General features: G+C 57.2%; 7 protein-coding genes across 7 annotated transcripts; 3 read left to right on the plus strand and 4 right to left on the minus strand.

Annotated features, from left to right (window-relative positions):
* Positions 1–40: 40 nt before the first annotated feature.
* Positions 41–526, minus strand: PHYSODRAFT_251414 (hypothetical protein; the record flags this gene model as incomplete). The annotated part of the gene is made up of 1 exon (XM_009526511.1): positions 41–526. The coding sequence occupies one exon, from the start codon at positions 524–526 to the stop codon at positions 41–43; it is 486 nt and encodes a 161-aa protein (XP_009524806.1).
* A 474-nt stretch (positions 527–1000) lies between these two features.
* On the plus strand, positions 1001–3895 carry PHYSODRAFT_490617 (pectate lyase/amb allergen; the record flags this gene model as incomplete). Its single annotated transcript, XM_009526512.1, has 2 exons — positions 1001–2218; positions 2399–3895. 2 exons carry the CDS (start codon positions 1001–1003, stop codon positions 3893–3895), a joined length of 2715 nt encoding a protein of 904 aa, XP_009524807.1.
* Positions 3896–4107: 212 nt separating this feature from the next.
* PHYSODRAFT_329949 (hypothetical protein) lies at positions 4108–6327 on the plus strand (the record flags this gene model as incomplete). Its single annotated transcript, XM_009526513.1, has 5 exons — positions 4108–4279; positions 4720–4839; positions 5613–5698; positions 5762–6045; positions 6171–6327. The coding sequence occupies 5 exons, from the start codon at positions 4108–4110 to the stop codon at positions 6325–6327; spliced, it is 819 nt and encodes a 272-aa protein (XP_009524808.1).
* A 646-nt stretch (positions 6328–6973) lies between these two features.
* Positions 6974–9856, minus strand: PHYSODRAFT_329950 (hypothetical protein; the record flags this gene model as incomplete). Its single annotated transcript, XM_009526514.1, has 1 exon — positions 6974–9856. The coding sequence occupies one exon, from the start codon at positions 9854–9856 to the stop codon at positions 6974–6976; it is 2883 nt and encodes a 960-aa protein (XP_009524809.1).
* A 1137-nt stretch (positions 9857–10993) lies between these two features.
* Positions 10994–11653, plus strand: PHYSODRAFT_497395 (hypothetical protein; the record flags this gene model as incomplete). The annotated part of the gene is made up of 1 exon (XM_009526515.1): positions 10994–11653. The coding sequence occupies one exon, from the start codon at positions 10994–10996 to the stop codon at positions 11651–11653; it is 660 nt and encodes a 219-aa protein (XP_009524810.1).
* An 88-nt stretch (positions 11654–11741) lies between these two features.
* Positions 11742–12320, minus strand: PHYSODRAFT_313963 (hypothetical protein; the record flags this gene model as incomplete). Its single annotated transcript, XM_009526516.1, has 1 exon — positions 11742–12320. The coding sequence occupies one exon, from the start codon at positions 12318–12320 to the stop codon at positions 11742–11744; it is 579 nt and encodes a 192-aa protein (XP_009524811.1).
* A 212-nt stretch (positions 12321–12532) lies between these two features.
* PHYSODRAFT_496068 (hypothetical protein) lies at positions 12533–15427 on the minus strand (the record flags this gene model as incomplete). Its single annotated transcript, XM_009526517.1, has 2 exons — positions 12533–14029; positions 14210–15427. 2 exons carry the CDS (start codon positions 15425–15427, stop codon positions 12533–12535), a joined length of 2715 nt encoding a protein of 904 aa, XP_009524812.1.
* Between the last annotated feature and the right edge of the window lie 214 nt (positions 15428–15641).

The raw sequence follows: 15641 nt of genomic DNA on the forward strand, positions 1-15641 counted from the left end.
CGATAGCGCATGTTGTCGAAGGCCATGGTAAGGATGGCGTTCACGCCGAAGATCCAAGGCGCGGGCATGCTGGCGCAGTGCAGCCGAAACGCCAGCAGCAGGAAAAGCCGGTGTACAGCATGGCAGTGAACGACACGATGAGCACGACGGTGACGGCGGATCCGCCGTAGTACACCGGCTTCTCCAGCAGCGCGCTGCACTGAAAGAGCAGCGAGAGCTTGCCCGCCACGACGCTGGTGGTCACGAGCACCAGCGCCACCGCACACGTGACGCGCTGCAGCCCGCGCAGCATTAGCGAGGTCGGCCGGTCCGCGCACGAGCTCCAGCCGCTGCTCCAATTTCGCCTTCTGGTCGCCAAGGAGGGAATCAGCTGCGGCAGCTCACAGCCACACCCTTGAGCGCGCTGTTGCGTATGATCGGTCTTCACTTCGCGGTCATCGAAAATCACGTCGGTCTTGGCGGCAGCGAACACCCAAAGCAGCTCGGGGATCTTGAACGACAAGAGGTCCTTGAAGGCGCGCGGCATAGATACATTATCAGAACCGAAAGGTAGTGGCGGCGCCTTCGTGAGTCTGGCGAAAGGAAGCGATGACAGTCGCTGGGAGCTCTCAGTCTTGGTTCTTCGTGTTGTCTTCTCCTCTAGAATATTTCGCGAATGTAATGGGTAACTTTTACATTTGCCGTCATATATCGACAGAAAATTACGGCTGGCTCCATTTCATGTTGCTTCTTGTGGTGCCTGTTGTGTTGCCAGACAGCTATTGTGTTGCCGCAAGAGCTGTCGTGGTGTTGCACTTATGTTGTAGTAACGCCGTCCGTTCGTGCTCTTTCGAGTCCCGAAAATCCCAATCTCGGCAATCATCTGGTCCAGCTCGCGACGGCATCATTTCCGCTTCTGCTGACTTCCTCACAGCGAAGACTTGGTCACCCGTGGCTCACTCATCTTCGTGCACCTCTACGGAAAACCAGCGAAATGGGGAGCTTTACTCGCCAGGCAGGCATGCTTATAGGAGTGTTTGTGGCCTCCGTACTGGTACAAAACATCGCTCATGCTGCCTCCGTCGTCAGTGGGTCCCCGGTGGGCTTTGCGGCCGGCACCACCGGTGGCGGAGACGCTGAGCCCGTGTACCCGAAAGACATCAAGGAGTTAGCGACGTACCTCAGCGACGAAGAGCCCCGCGTGATTGTCCTCAGGCAAGAGTTCGACTTCATCGACTCGGAAGGGTCCACCACGGAGGACGGGTGTCGCCCGAAGAACGCCGCAGATTGTCTCGCTAAGAAGAACGGTTTCGAGGGGCAAGACGCGATTCAGCCGAGCTTCAGCACCTGCGACGGCACCACTGTAAAGGTGACATACGACAAGGCGGCCAAGACCCCCCTCAAGGTCGCTAGCAACAAGACGCTCGTGGGTGAAGGCACCAAAGGCGTGATGAATGGCAAGGGCATTGAAATCAAGGGGAACAACGTCATCGTGCAGAACATCCACATCACCAACTTGAATCCTCATTTGGTCTGGGGTGGAGACGCCATCAGCATCAGTGGAGACGACGGCGTTATCCCCACGGGCATTTGGATCGACCACGTCAAAGTCACCAGCGTCGGACGGCAGATGGTTGTCGTCAACTTCTCCGGTGCCCTGGGCGTCACGATCAGTAACTCGGACTTTGACGGCAAGACCAAGTACTCCTCCTCGTGCGACGGTCACCACTACTGGGGGTTCATCGTCACGGGAGCCAAAACTGAGATGACTTTGGTGGGCAACTACATCCACACGATGTCAGGCCGCGGGCCCAAGGTCGGAGGCTCGGAGGACAACGTCATCGCTATGCATGCGGTAAACAACTACTTCTCCGACAACACCGGCCACGCGTTCGATGTGTCGCAGCGCGGATACGTCCTAGCGGAGGGCAATTACTTCGACTCGGTCAAGACGCCCAACCAGCCTGACCCGGAGGGCAACATCTTCATCCCCACGTCGGGCGGGGACTGCCAGGCAACCATCGGCCGTACCTGCGAGGTGAACGTACTGGCCGACAGCGGCACGTTCACTAGCAACTCGGAAGACGCCGCCAAGAAGCAGATCGGTACGTACAAGACCCAGATTGGCGGCTTCAAGGCCGCTGTTGCGTCGAAATTGTCTGTAGCGAGCGGGAACTTCGGCGTTGGTGACTTGGGCGGCTCTAGCAGTGTTACACAGTCGAGCGGCGATGGCAATGCGGTCCAACCTGCTACAACGCCGTCTTCGTCTACGGGGTCGTCAGCTGAGTCCCCGACATCGCAGAGCTCCGCGGCTACGGACTCATCACCCAACCAGTCTTCTGCGAGTACGGATGCTCCGGCATCAGCTGGATCTGGCGCAACCGAAGCTCCTGCTAGCACACAAGCGCCTTCACCAGAGTCCCCATCCACATTGACCCAGCCACCATCCACTGGATCAGCGAGCCAAGCGCCCTCATCGAGCACTTCAGCGACAGGGAGTTCAAAGGACCAGGAGCAGACAAGCACCTCTACTACTACTGGCTCTAGCTCTGCTGTTGTGGGTGTCCCCACCGGATTCGCAGCGGGCACCACCGGTGGCGGAGACGCCGAGCCCGTGTACCCGAAAGACATCAAGGAGTTAGCGACGTACCTCAGTGACAAGGAGCCCCGCGTGGTCGTTCTGAAGCAGGAGTTCGACTTCATTAAATCGGAGGGATCCACGACCGAGAAGGGGTGCCGTGGCAAGAACAACCTCGACTGCATCGCCAAGAAGAACGGTTTCCAGGGACAGGATACGATCGAGACGGACTTTAGTAAATGCGACGGCTCATCCATCGACGTGACGTACGACAAGGCCGCTATCACCCCACTAACTATCAGCAGTGACAAGACGCTCATAGGTGAAGGCACCAAGGGCGTCCTCAACGGCAAGGGCATCATCATCAAGGGCAGCAACGTGATCGTGCAGAACATCCACATCACCAACTTGAACCCGCACGTTGTTTGGGGCGGCGATGGTATCACTATCCGTGGTGAGGGCGACGTCGCACCCAAGGGCGTTTGGATTGACCACGTGAAGGTGTCGAGCGTCGGGCGTCAAATGGTGGTCATCAACTTTTCGGGCGCCACAGGTGTCACGATCAGTAATTCGGACTTCGACGGCAACACCAAGTTCTCGTCGTCGTGCGACGGCCGTCACTACTGGGGCTTCTTGATCCTCGGCAAGAAGACGGAGATGAGCCTGCTAGGCAACTTCGTGCACATGACGTCTGGCCGCTCGCCCAAGATCGGAGGAACTCAAGGCGACACGTCCGTCGTGCATGCTGCGAATAACTACTTCTTCGACAACACTGGACACGCCTTCGACGTGGCCACCGGTGGCTACGTCTTGGCCGAAGGCAACAGCTTCGATTCGGTCAAGACGCCCAACCAGCCTGACCCGGAGGGCAACATCTTCATCCCCACGTCGGGCGGGGACTGCCAGGCAACCATCGGCCGTACCTGCGAGGTGAACGTACTGACCGACAGCGGCACGTTCGCCAGCAACTCGGAGGACGCGGCCAAGACGCAGATCGGCACATACAAGGAGCAGATCGGCGGTACGAAGGTGGCCGCTGTGTCGAAACTGTCCGCGGCAAAGGGGAACTTTGGTGTCGGTGAGCTTGGAAGCAGCAGCGCGGCCCCGGCCGCTGCCGTCAACGCGGACGTCCCGGCCACGGAGGATACGGCGCACCAGGGCCAGATTGAGACTCCAGTAACTCCTTCCACCGACGCCCCTGCATCAACCAAGGAGGGTGCCGCTGACATGCCGCTGAGCACGGTCGCGCCGTACAAGGAGGATTCGGCCGCTGGAAGTTCGGCCCTTGAGTGGGGCCACGTGACGCAAGGAGCGGCTTCCGACGGCTCGGCCAATTGAGTTGCCACGCCCAATGCTGTCGTAGGTTCATGAAAGGAATTGAACGATCGATGACTGCAGTGATGTCCAACACAATAAACCGCTGCGTTTTGGTGTCATTATTGCCTAGCTTACGGCCATCTACATGTATAGTACTATAGTATTGTTGGGATCAGGCCAAAGACTGACTTGATTTCACTATAGACGGGGCAGAAGCACAATCCCAACCGAAAATGCCCGGCCGGCCGCGAGTGGTCCGGCTGGAGCCCGATGCGGAGCCGTCGGAGCCCGCGCGCGCGCCGCAGCGGCGCAAGTCCTTCAGCTACGTGCGCAAGCTGGAGATCGTGGCCCACTACGAGGCGCACAAGAGTCTGGACGAGACGGTGGCGCGCTTCTTCCCGGACGGTATCATCCTTGAAGTTAGGCCCGGATATCTTCCCGCTTTATGAGAGCTGATTGGTGGAATCGTAATTTACAGGTCCAGTGGGACTCCACCGTTCACTAAAACAATACATCTCCCTAAGTGTGGTACGATTCGGGAAACATGCTTTCTCAAAAAGTATAAGGTTCTGCCTGTTCGCTGAGCAAGCAGATTACTGTAGTGAAGGGAGTTTAGAGAGATTCAGAAACCGCAGAGCCAAACCGCCTGAAGTCCAGTAAATAGGACGTTCACAAACGTTCACAGCACTATAAGTTACCAGAGGTGATCTAATACAATTGGCGCTCTCACTTCCGACACCGTGGTCCACCTTTAATTGTCAGAGTGCTAAATTCAATAAAAGTCAATAAAGTTTGGTAGGTAAAAGACCAGTCACCAGCGGGGCCGAAGGTGCTGCAGTGTGCAGTGCAGAACTACGTGCCCACGCGCTTCGATGACGCGCCAGGCCGCACCATAGCGAAGAGGGAGGTGCGCTTCACAAACATGCCCATCACAGCCGACGTGGTGGTGGACGAGAGTAACGAGAGTAAGACCGAGCTGCTGACAATCTAGAAAACGGTCAGGAGTCTGGCCGCTAGCTTTTACTCCAGTGGCGCTGGCGCCGGTGTTGCGCAAGCCCGGCGAGGCGAGATAACATACAACAGCGTACCACAGGCCGGCATCAGGCGCCGTCTACCGCAGTTCCTGCCGCGACGCGGCCAAACCCGGCTAGCGCCCCGTCATTATTGGAGCCCATGTGCCCTATACAAATTTATAATTCTATATATATTAAATTAGAAAAATAATCAGGAGATCACGGAGTCGGAAGTGAGAGCGCCAATTGTAAAACGTTAGATCTGTGCTCACGAAAGCACGCGAAAGCCTATGCACACGTTACTTCGGTCAAATCTCGGTGGGATTCGTGCTGGAAGTCGTTACTACAACATTGCTACATCTTAATGAGAGCAACACAGTACAGCGTTGTGTTGCTCGGTAATTTATGCACAATTTAATTTTCGAAGAAATTCAAATTAAGTTGAAATTTCACCAAGATATTTCCATACCACTAAAGTACGAATCCCTCCCTTCGGGATTGCGAGAAACATTGCGGAAGAAGGGCTCGCTCGCAAGGCACGGGTGCGAAAGGGGTGAAGAAGTCGCCCGCGAAGGCGAAGAAAATGACGTAGGCGAAGAAGCCAGTGTCCGCTGTGAAGGGTAAGTGCAAATAATGCGGTGAATACTGTCACAAATTGATCTAATACGTCTCTACGTTGCTACTGCTTAGACAAGCGGATCAAGGGAGTCGTTAAGCTGCTCGAGGGGGCAACAGCGCCGTGAAGAAGACCAGCGTAGGGCCTGTAGCGGGGGAAGGCACGGGTAAGCAAAAACGATATGGTTTGAACAAGGTGGCTCTATTGGGCACTAACTGCTTTTATTTCACATACCCGCTGCTACTTCCTGTAAAATAGGACGACGTGCTTCTCTACGAGCGCGAAAACATCATCATGACAGATGCGTTCTTAGCAGCTCGTAGCCCGCGCGCAAAGCGAGTTAGTGTTCGCTCCGATGACTACGACTACAACTTTGTGATCCCCAAGAATCTGGTCATTAAATTGGACGCTGTTGTTAAGGCAGAGAAAGCGAAGCGACGCACGCCCGCTTCGTTTGGTGGCAATGCAGAAGACGAGTATCCGGTCGGTACTGTCGAAGAGATCGTCGCTTTCTTCCCAGGGGGGTTACCAAGGTTTGCGAGGTTCGTAGTCGGTATTGTGTTGCGCAGATGTTGCTTGTTGTGGCGCTCTCACTGTTGTTTTCTTGTGGTGCTCTCAATGTTGCTGTATCATACTGATGCTGTTTATGGTGTGTGTGTGTGCGTAGTGGAGCCGTCTACAATATGAAGTCGTTCTACAACGTCCGCAAATTGAGTGAAGCGTGGTTGTTGGACATGACGTGGGTTTCGACGACTAAGTGGGACAAAGTATCCGCGTCACCAGAGCTCTTTGGCGAAGAGTGCATTGTCCTGAAACCGGTGTGACCCCGGTGCCGCACTGGGCCCTCCAAAAGGTTTATATGCGTGGGCAAGCTGAACTGGTAGAAAACCCATTACACCGGTATGGCCGCGGTACCGTACTGGGCCCGGTTTATATGCGTGGGCAGATTGAACCGGTATGAGTCAGTAACATCAATCTAATGATTGAAGCGGACGAACTGCTGCAGAAGCATACAGTCATACAAAGGTAAACATTTTCATTTTCTACACGCTACAAACAGATCCCGAGCAAGGTTCGTTTTATCACTGTGTATAAGCACCGCCAAGACATATCATGTATCTACAGGCGCAGAAGATGCCCGTGGTTCGTAAAAAAAAAGCTCATAATAATAGAATGCGATCAAAAACCTCCCCCTAGTTAAATCACTATACGTGTATTTATTTTCAGACGATATTTTGTGCTGTCGGCTACACAGGTTTTGACTATTTTTGTTGAAGACGCCACCCCCTCCTGAAAATGACAGATAATTATCGTGTTGTGCTGAAAGAAGGTGAAAGTGCGAGAACGATGCAACTCAAGTTTATCCATCTACTGCGGCAGCCTGACGCAGTTCCACTCGCTTTACATCAAATGTGCCCTTCACTCCCCATTGGTGAAAGAGCGCTATAAACGCTTCCACGACTTCGACCTTCAGCTTCTGGTGCGAACCTTGCACTTGCTGATCGAGTTCGAGCGGGCCTCAGTCTCAGTCGACTGAACGGCAGTCTGAGTGACATCGTTCGAGTCAGCATCGGCGCCAACCTCGGTCTGGGTAGACACGTCTCCTTGGTTAGCGTTCGGCTCAGTTTCTGCTGAGCCTTGGCTGTACGGAGCCACAGTCCCAACCGTGGGCTCGTTCGAGCCAGGGCTCTTACCCGCAGCAGCGGTGCTAGTCAGCTCACCGACACCGAAGTTGCCGCTCGCCTCCTTGAACTGGGCAGCTTCAGTTACTGCATAGCTGCCCAGGGTTTTCGAATACTTGCTGAGCTCCCCCAATGCCGCGCGTGCATTATATCCTGTCAGCTTACCACTGCTAGTGAGCACATTGAGCTTGCACGCACGACCAATCGCGGTTTTGCAGAAGCTCTCACGGGTAGGCACGAAAAAGTTTCCAGTTGTGTCGTCTAGGTTGGGCGTCGTGACGGACGCGAAGTAGTTGCCCTCGGCCAACACATACCCGCCCGTTGCCACGTCGAACGCGTGGCCAGAGTTCTCGAAGAAGTAGTTGTTAGCCGCGTGGACGACAGAAGTCTCGCCGCTGTGGCCTCCGATCTTGGGCGATCGGCCCGACGTGTGGTGGATGTAGTTGCCGATCAAACTGAGCTCCGTCTTCTTGCCCAAGATCAAGAAACCCCAGTAGTGGTGGCCGTCGCACGACGCCGAGAACTTGGTGTTGCCGTCGAAGTCCGAATTACTGATCGTGACACCTGTGGCGCCCGAAAAGTTGATGACCACCATTTGACGCCCGACGCTCGACACCTTCACGTGGTCAATCCAAACGCCCTTGGGTGCGACGTCGCCCTCACCACGGATAGTGATACCATCGCCGCCCCACACGAGGTGAGGGTTCAAGTTGGTAATGTGGATGTTCTGAACGATCACGTTGCTGCCGGTGATGATGAGGCCCTTGCCGTTGAGGACGCCCTTGGTGCCTTCGCCCACCAGCGTCTTGTCACTGGCAACCGTCAGAGCCGTCTTGGCCGCGTTGTCGTACGTCACGTCCACCGAGGTGCCGCCGCTGTCGCACCCGCCAGTCTGCTTCATGCTCGTGTCGCCGTCCATGAGGATCGCATCCTGGCCCTTGAAGCCGTTGTTCTTGGCGAGACACTGCTGGTTGTTGGTCGGGCGGCAACCGCTCTCCGTGGTGGAGCCCTCGGTATTGGCAAACTTGAACTCCTTGTTGAGCACGATAACTCGAGGCTGAGCGTCGCTGAGGTAGGTGGCGAGTTCCTTGATGGACGTGGGGTAGACGGGTTTCGCGTCGCCTCCACCCGTGGTCCCCGCAGCGAATCCTTGAGCTCTACCTGGACTTGCTTTGCCTGGGCTTGGCGTTGACGGGGGTAAAGTCCTCGATTGAGTTGGTGCAGTAGCTGGTGCAGGCGTTTCCTTGGCGGGTGTACTGGGCGACGCTGGAGTGTCAGGAGTGGAAGGCATTTCCGTAGATGGCGCCTTCTCTGGGGCAGGAGCCTTAGTAGCTACCGGGCTGTTGGGCTTCTGGTCTTGGTCGGCGCTAGAAGTTTCGGTTTCCTGAGAAGCGGCAGACGCGTCTGCGCTGGTCGCGGTGGCGCCACTGGAAGCGCTTGTTTGAGAGACACCGCCTCCCAGCTCACCAACACCAAAGTTTCCGCTGGCCTCTGACAATTTAGTAGCGGCAGTCGCCTTGTAGTCCGTGATCAGCTTCTTGACGTCAACCAGTTGACTGGCGACCTTGTCTTGCGAGTAGCCCGTAAGCTTTCCACTATCCGTAAGAACGTTTAGAGCGCAGTCACGACCAATTGCGGTTTTGCAATCTCCAGCTGCCGTAGGCACCAGGAAGTTTCCAGTTGTGTCGTCTAGGTTGGGCGACGCGACGGACGCGAAGTAGTTGCCCTCGGCCAACACATACCCGCCCGTTGCCACGTCGAACGCGTGGCCAGAGTTCTCGAAGAAGTAGTTGTTAGCCGCGTGGACGACAGAAGTCTCGCCGCTGTGGCCTCCGATCTTGGGCGATCGGCCCGACGTGTGGTGGATGTAGTTGCCGATCAAACTGAGCTCCGTCTTCTTGCCCAAGATCAAGAAACCCCAGTAGTGGTGGCCGTCGCACGACGCCGAGAACTTGGTGTTGCCGTCGAAGTCCGAATTACTGATCGTGACACCTGTGGCGCCCGAAAAGTTGATGACCACCATTTGACGCCCGACGCTCGACACCTTCACGTGGTCAATCCAAACGCCCTTGGGTGCGACGTCGCCCTCACCACGGATAGTGATACCATCGCCGCCCCACACGAGGTGAGGGTTCAAGTTGGTAATGTGGATGTTCTGAACGATCACGTTGCTGCCGGTGATGATGAGGCCCTTGCCGTTGAGGACGCCCTTGGTGCCTTCGCCCACCAGCGTCTTGTCACTGGCAACCGTCAGAGCCGTCTTGGCCGCGTTGTCGTACGTCACGTCCACCGAGGTGCCGCCGCTGTCGCACCCGCCAGTCTGCTTCATGCTCGTGTCGCCGTCCATGAGGATCGCATCCTGGCCCTTGAAGCCATTGTTCTTGGCGAGACACTGCTGGTTGTTGGTCGGGCGGCAACCGCCCTCTGTGGTGGAGCCTTCGGTGTCGACAAACTTGAACTCCTGGTTGAGCACGATAACGCGAGGCTCGGCGTCGCTGAGGTAGGCGGCGAGTTCCTTGATGGACGTGGGGTAGACAGGTTTCGCGTTGCCTCCGCCTGTGGTTCCCGCAGCAAATCCAGGCGCCGTGCCCGTATTATTTGAAGCAGCGGAGGCGAGCCCATGGTGCGCTAGCACAGCGGCCAGTACTACACCTAGTAGACGCCGAGCCATGGTTCCTCTGAATGTAGCTGCTTCCTCCAGTTCAGTCGGCGAGCGGGGCAGACCGTGAATTCTAGAGTGACTGCGCGTGCGATTGACACTTGGTGGTCAACGGCCACGCGCCGGATTAACTGCATTTCTCACCGTATTGTTGTTCGAACGCGGGGCGCAGACACTGCATGGGGTCCAACTTTTGCGCTGTCGTGGCATTACAATGTTGCAGTCAGGCCGTATGATCAAATCGGTGTTTTGTACAAGCGCAGCGGTGGAAAACCCATTTTTCGAGAGATGAAGTGAGCCACGTTTTCAAGCCCGAAAGCGACACCACGACAGTCCACGGCTTTGCACTAGGCCTGCCTGGCCAGCAGTAGGCAGCTTAGTTTTAGTTTTAGTTTTAGTTTTAGGGGGCGGCGTTCCTCAGCTAGCTTGCGTGCAGGCCAACTAGCTGGCCGACTATAAGACCCACCACACCACTCCCGGGGCTGCCTCGCACGGATTCACTGCGAACCCGCTGCGAGGCATGCCTTCGGTGATCTAAGGACGTTGCCTTTTGCCCCAAACGTATTCACGGAGAAGGTTTGAAAAGATGAGGAATTGCTCGTAATCCGCTGACTCTTGGATTTGGAACGCACAGTTGCAGTGAGGGGGGGCGCTTCAGTAGCGGCAGCCGCTGGGGGTGACAACTCATGCCAAGTACCTTTCAGCAGCAGCAGCGTCGCTAATATGACGGTGCCCAAACGAGAAAACGTCGGATGAACATCGCTTACGGTATGCACTGCAAGCCACAGCCATGAAGTATTGCCGCGCAGGCTTCACGGGCATGTACAGCGGCGGCTGGCAATCGCGAGATCTGCTTAGGTCCGCAACTTGCTCTGCACAAGGTCGTCAGGGCGATGAACAATAATGGCTTCCCAAGCAGCTTCACGTACGTTCAGCTTCGTGTACGTTGGGCTTCCTGTGCGTTGAGCTACTGCACCAGCCGCCAAGTTCAGCAACCTTCGTTGGAGAATATTTTTGTAGTCTCCTCTATTTTGGTTCATGGAACTACTTAAGTATTTGCAGCGCGAGCACTACACGAGCCCTTCACTCCGTATACGGCCTCTTGCACTTCTCCTTCCGACAGCGAAGCCGCCCTAGAACTGCCCCACCATGTCGGCGTTCTTCGGACTCACTCTCCTCGGCTCGCAAAGCCCCTTCGACCCGGTGAAGGAGACTCCCATCCATGCATTCCAGTCGCGCGACTTCCAGGACGCTTTCATGCAGACCTACCGACCTGGGTTCTCACTGTACTCTGAAAGCGACGAAGAGGCCCAAGCTGCGAACGCGGAGCTCTACTCCGCCACCATCACGCTCGCACAGCTGCCCGTCATGCTGCGTTACCTCTACAAGTGCCCGAGGGGTGTCGACAACGTGTCTGCGAGTACGCGAAAGCTCGTTGAGCAGGCCTTCCGTCTGCAGAGCGTTGGGGCCGACGCGTCTCAATCGATCGATCTCCAAACGTTTCTGGCCCAAATGGAGGAGCTCTGCCGCCACTCGCAGTCCATGGAGTCCGCTGCAGCCCACTCGGCGTACCTGAAAGACGGCGCAACCACGCGCGAGTTCGTGTCCAACCTCGACTTTCTTGGGAAGCTGGTCAAGCACACGCGCATGGAGAAGGACCCGCGCCAGAAGACCCTCGCCCCCGTGACGGACTCCATGACACTCGGATGGAACCCGCCGACAATGGCCACCAAGCGGAAGCCCACCAAGAGCTGCGAGGAGACCCGCTACGCCTGCGCCATGGTCAAAGCCGGTGTCTACTACTACTAACAGGGATAGCTCACCCCATCCGCTGTCAAACCTCGTTCTCTGCCCAGACACTGAACTATCACATATATATAACGGGAACCTCCCCCAGCTAAAGTCGTTCCTTTAGGTGGCCGTTGTTGTTCCCCTGCTCCTCCTCCGTCTCCTGTTGCTGTCCTGGGCTCTGAGCCCCCTGTGTGAAGCCGTGACGTCGTAGGAACGACTGCCTCCACGTCCACGAGGCCTTGAAGCAGCCGGGCGCCAGCTTGTCCTCTGTGGCCGCCTGCATCGCGCGGGCCGTGAGCCGCTTGGCCGACACTGCGCGGCCCGCCGCCTGCTCCTCGCGCATCCAGTCGACGATGCTCCGCTCCGCGCCGGCCGAGAGCGTGGCGCCCATGCCGGCCCGGCGGTCGTTGGCCTTGCGGCCGCCGCCGGCCTCGCAGATGGCCGAGATCTTGTCGCGCTCGCGGCGCCAGCGCATGACCAACTGCTTCTTGGCGCGCAGCTCGGTCGGCTCCGCGTCCGGGAAGAAGCGCGCCACCGTCTCGTCCAGACTCTTGTGCGCCTCGTAGTGGGCCACGATCTCCAGCTTGCGCACGTAGCTGAAGGACTTGCGCCGCTGCGGCGCGCGCGCGGGCTCCGACGGCTCCGCATCGGGCTCCAGCCGGACCACTCGCGGCCGGCCGGGCATTTTCGGTTGGGATTGTGCTTCTGCCCCGTCTATAGTGAAATCAAGTCAGTCTTTGGCCTGATCCCAACAATACTATAGTACTATACATGTAGATGGCCGTAAGCTAGGCAATAATGACACCAAAACGCAGCGGTTTATTGTGTTGGACATCACTGCAGTCATCGATCGTTCAATTCCTTTCATGAACCTACGACAGCATTGGGCGTGGCAACTCAATTGGCCGAGCCGTCGGAAGCCGCTCCTTGCGTCACGTGGCCCCACTCAAGGGCCGAACTTCCAGCGGCCGAATCCTCCTTGTACGGCGCGACCGTGCTCAGCGGCATGTCAGCGGCACCCTCCTTGGTTGATGCAGGGGCGTCGGTGGAAGGAGTTACTGGAGTCTCAATCTGGCCCTGGTGCGCCGTATCCTCCGTGGCCGGGACGTCCGCGTTGACGGCAGCGGCCGGGGCCGCGCTGCTGCTTCCAAGCTCACCGACACCAAAGTTCCCCTTTGCCGCGGACAGTTTCGACACAGCGGCCACCTTCGTACCGCCGATCTGCTCCTTGTATGTGCCGATCTGCGTCTTGGCCGCGTCCTCCGAGTTGCTGGCGAACGTGCCGCTGTCGGTCAGTACGTTCACCTCGCAGGTACGGCCGATGGTTGCCTGGCAGTCCCCGCCCGACGTGGGGATGAAGATGTTGCCCTCCGGGTCAGGCTGGTTGGGCGTCTTGACCGAATCGAAGCTGTTGCCTTCGGCCAAGACGTAGCCACCGGTGGCCACGTCGAAGGCGTGTCCAGTGTTGTCGAAGAAGTAGTTATTCGCAGCATGCACGACGGACGTGTCGCCTTGAGTTCCTCCGATCTTGGGCGAGCGGCCAGACGTCATGTGCACGAAGTTGCCTAGCAGGCTCATCTCCGTCTTCTTGCCGAGGATCAAGAAGCCCCAGTAGTGACGGCCGTCGCACGACGACGAGAACTTGGTGTTGCCGTCGAAGTCCGAATTACTGATCGTGACACCTGTGGCGCCCGAAAAGTTGATGACCACCATTTGACGCCCGACGCTCGACACCTTCACGTGGTCAATCCAAACGCCCTTGGGTGCGACGTCGCCCTCACCACGGATAGTGATACCATCGCCGCCCCAAACAACGTGCGGGTTCAAGTTGGTGATGTGGATGTTCTGCACGATCACGTTGCTGCCCTTGATGATGATGCCCTTGCCGTTGAGGACGCCCTTGGTGCCTTCACCTATGAGCGTCTTGTCACTGCTGATAGTTAGTGGGGTGATAGCGGCCTTGTCGTACGTCACGTCGATGGATGAGCCGTCGCATTTACTAAAGTCCGTCTCGATCGTATCCTGTCCCTGGAAACCGTTCTTCTTGGCGATGCAGTCGAGGTTGTTCTTGCCACGGCACCCCTTCTCGGTCGTGGATCCCTCCGATTTAATGAAGTCGAACTCCTGCTTCAGAACGACCACGCGGGGCTCCTTGTCACTGAGGTACGTCGCTAACTCCTTGATGTCTTTCGGGTACACGGGCTCGGCGTCTCCGCCACCGGTGGTGCCCGCTGCGAATCCGGTGGGGACACCCACAACAGCAGAGCTAGAACCAGTAGTAGTAGAGGTGCTTGTCTGCTCCTGGTCCTTTGAACTCCCTGTCGCTGAAGTGCTCGATGAGGGCGCTTGGCTCGCTGATCCAGTGGATGGTGGCTGGGTCAATGTGGATGGGGACTCTGGTGAAGGCGCTTGTGTGCTAGCAGGAGCTTCGGTTGCGCCAGATCCAGCTGATGCCGGAGCATCCGTACTCGCAGAAGACTGGTTGGGTGATGAGTCCGTAGCCGCGGAGCTCTGCGATGTCGGGGACTCAGCTGACGACCCCGTAGACGAAGACGGCGTTGTAGCAGGTTGGACCGCATTGCCATCGCCGCTCGACTGTGTAACACTGCTAGAGCCGCCCAAGTCACCAACGCCGAAGTTCCCGCTCGCTACAGACAATTTCGACGCAACAGCGGCCTTGAAGCCGCCAATCTGGGTCTTGTACGTACCGATCTGCTTCTTGGCGGCGTCTTCCGAGTTGCTAGTGAACGTGCCGCTGTCGGCCAGTACGTTCACCTCGCAGGTACGGCCGATGGTTGCCTGGCAGTCCCCGCCCGACGTGGGGATGAAGATGTTGCCCTCCGGGTCAGGCTGGTTGGGCGTCTTGACCGAGTCGAAGTAATTGCCCTCCGCTAGGACGTATCCGCGCTGCGACACATCGAACGCGTGGCCGGTGTTGTCGGAGAAGTAGTTGTTTACCGCATGCATAGCGATGACGTTGTCCTCCGAGCCTCCGACCTTGGGCCCGCGGCCTGACATCGTGTGGATGTAGTTGCCCACCAAAGTCATCTCAGTTTTGGCTCCCGTGACGATGAACCCCCAGTAGTGGTGACCGTCGCACGAGGAGGAGTACTTGGTCTTGCCGTCAAAGTCCGAGTTACTGATCGTGACGCCCAGGGCACCGGAGAAGTTGACGACAACCATCTGCCGTCCGACGCTGGTGACTTTGACGTGGTCGATCCAAATGCCCGTGGGGATAACGCCGTCGTCTCCACTGATGCTGATGGCGTCTCCACCCCAGACCAAATGAGGATTCAAGTTGGTGATGTGGATGTTCTGCACGATGACGTTGTTCCCCTTGATTTCAATGCCCTTGCCATTCATCACGCCTTTGGTGCCTTCACCCACGAGCGTCTTGTTGCTAGCGACCTTGAGGGGGGTCTTGGCCGCCTTGTCGTATGTCACCTTTACAGTGGTGCCGTCGCAGGTGCTGAAGCTCGGCTGAATCGCGTCTTGCCCCTCGAAACCGTTCTTCTTAGCGAGACAATCTGCGGCGTTCTTCGGGCGACACCCGTCCTCCGTGGTGGACCCTTCCGAGTCGATGAAGTCGAACTCTTGCCTGAGGACAATCACGCGGGGCTCTTCGTCGCTGAGGTACGTCGCTAACTCCTTGATGTCTTTCGGGTACACGGGCTCAGCGTCTCCGCCACCGGTGGTGCCGGCCGCAAAGCCCACCGGGGACCCACTGACGACGGAGGCAGCATGAGCGATGTTTTGTACCAGTACGGAGGCCACAAACACTCCTATAAGCATGCCTGCCTGGCGAGTAAAGCTCCCCATTTCGCTGGTTTTCCGTAGAGGTGCACGAAGATGAGTGAGCCACGGGTGACCAAGTCTTCGCTGTGAGGAAGTCAGCAGAAGCGGAAATGATGCCGTCGCGAGCTGGACCAGATGATTGCCGAGATTGGGATTTTCGGGACTCGAAAGAGCACGAACGGACGGCGTTACTACAACATAAGTGCAACAC

This window comes from Phytophthora sojae (assembly GCF_000149755.1).
Source record: "Phytophthora sojae unplaced genomic scaffold PHYSOscaffold_3, whole genome shotgun sequence".
Taxonomy (NCBI): domain Eukaryota; phylum Oomycota; class Peronosporomycetes; order Peronosporales; family Peronosporaceae; genus Phytophthora; species Phytophthora sojae.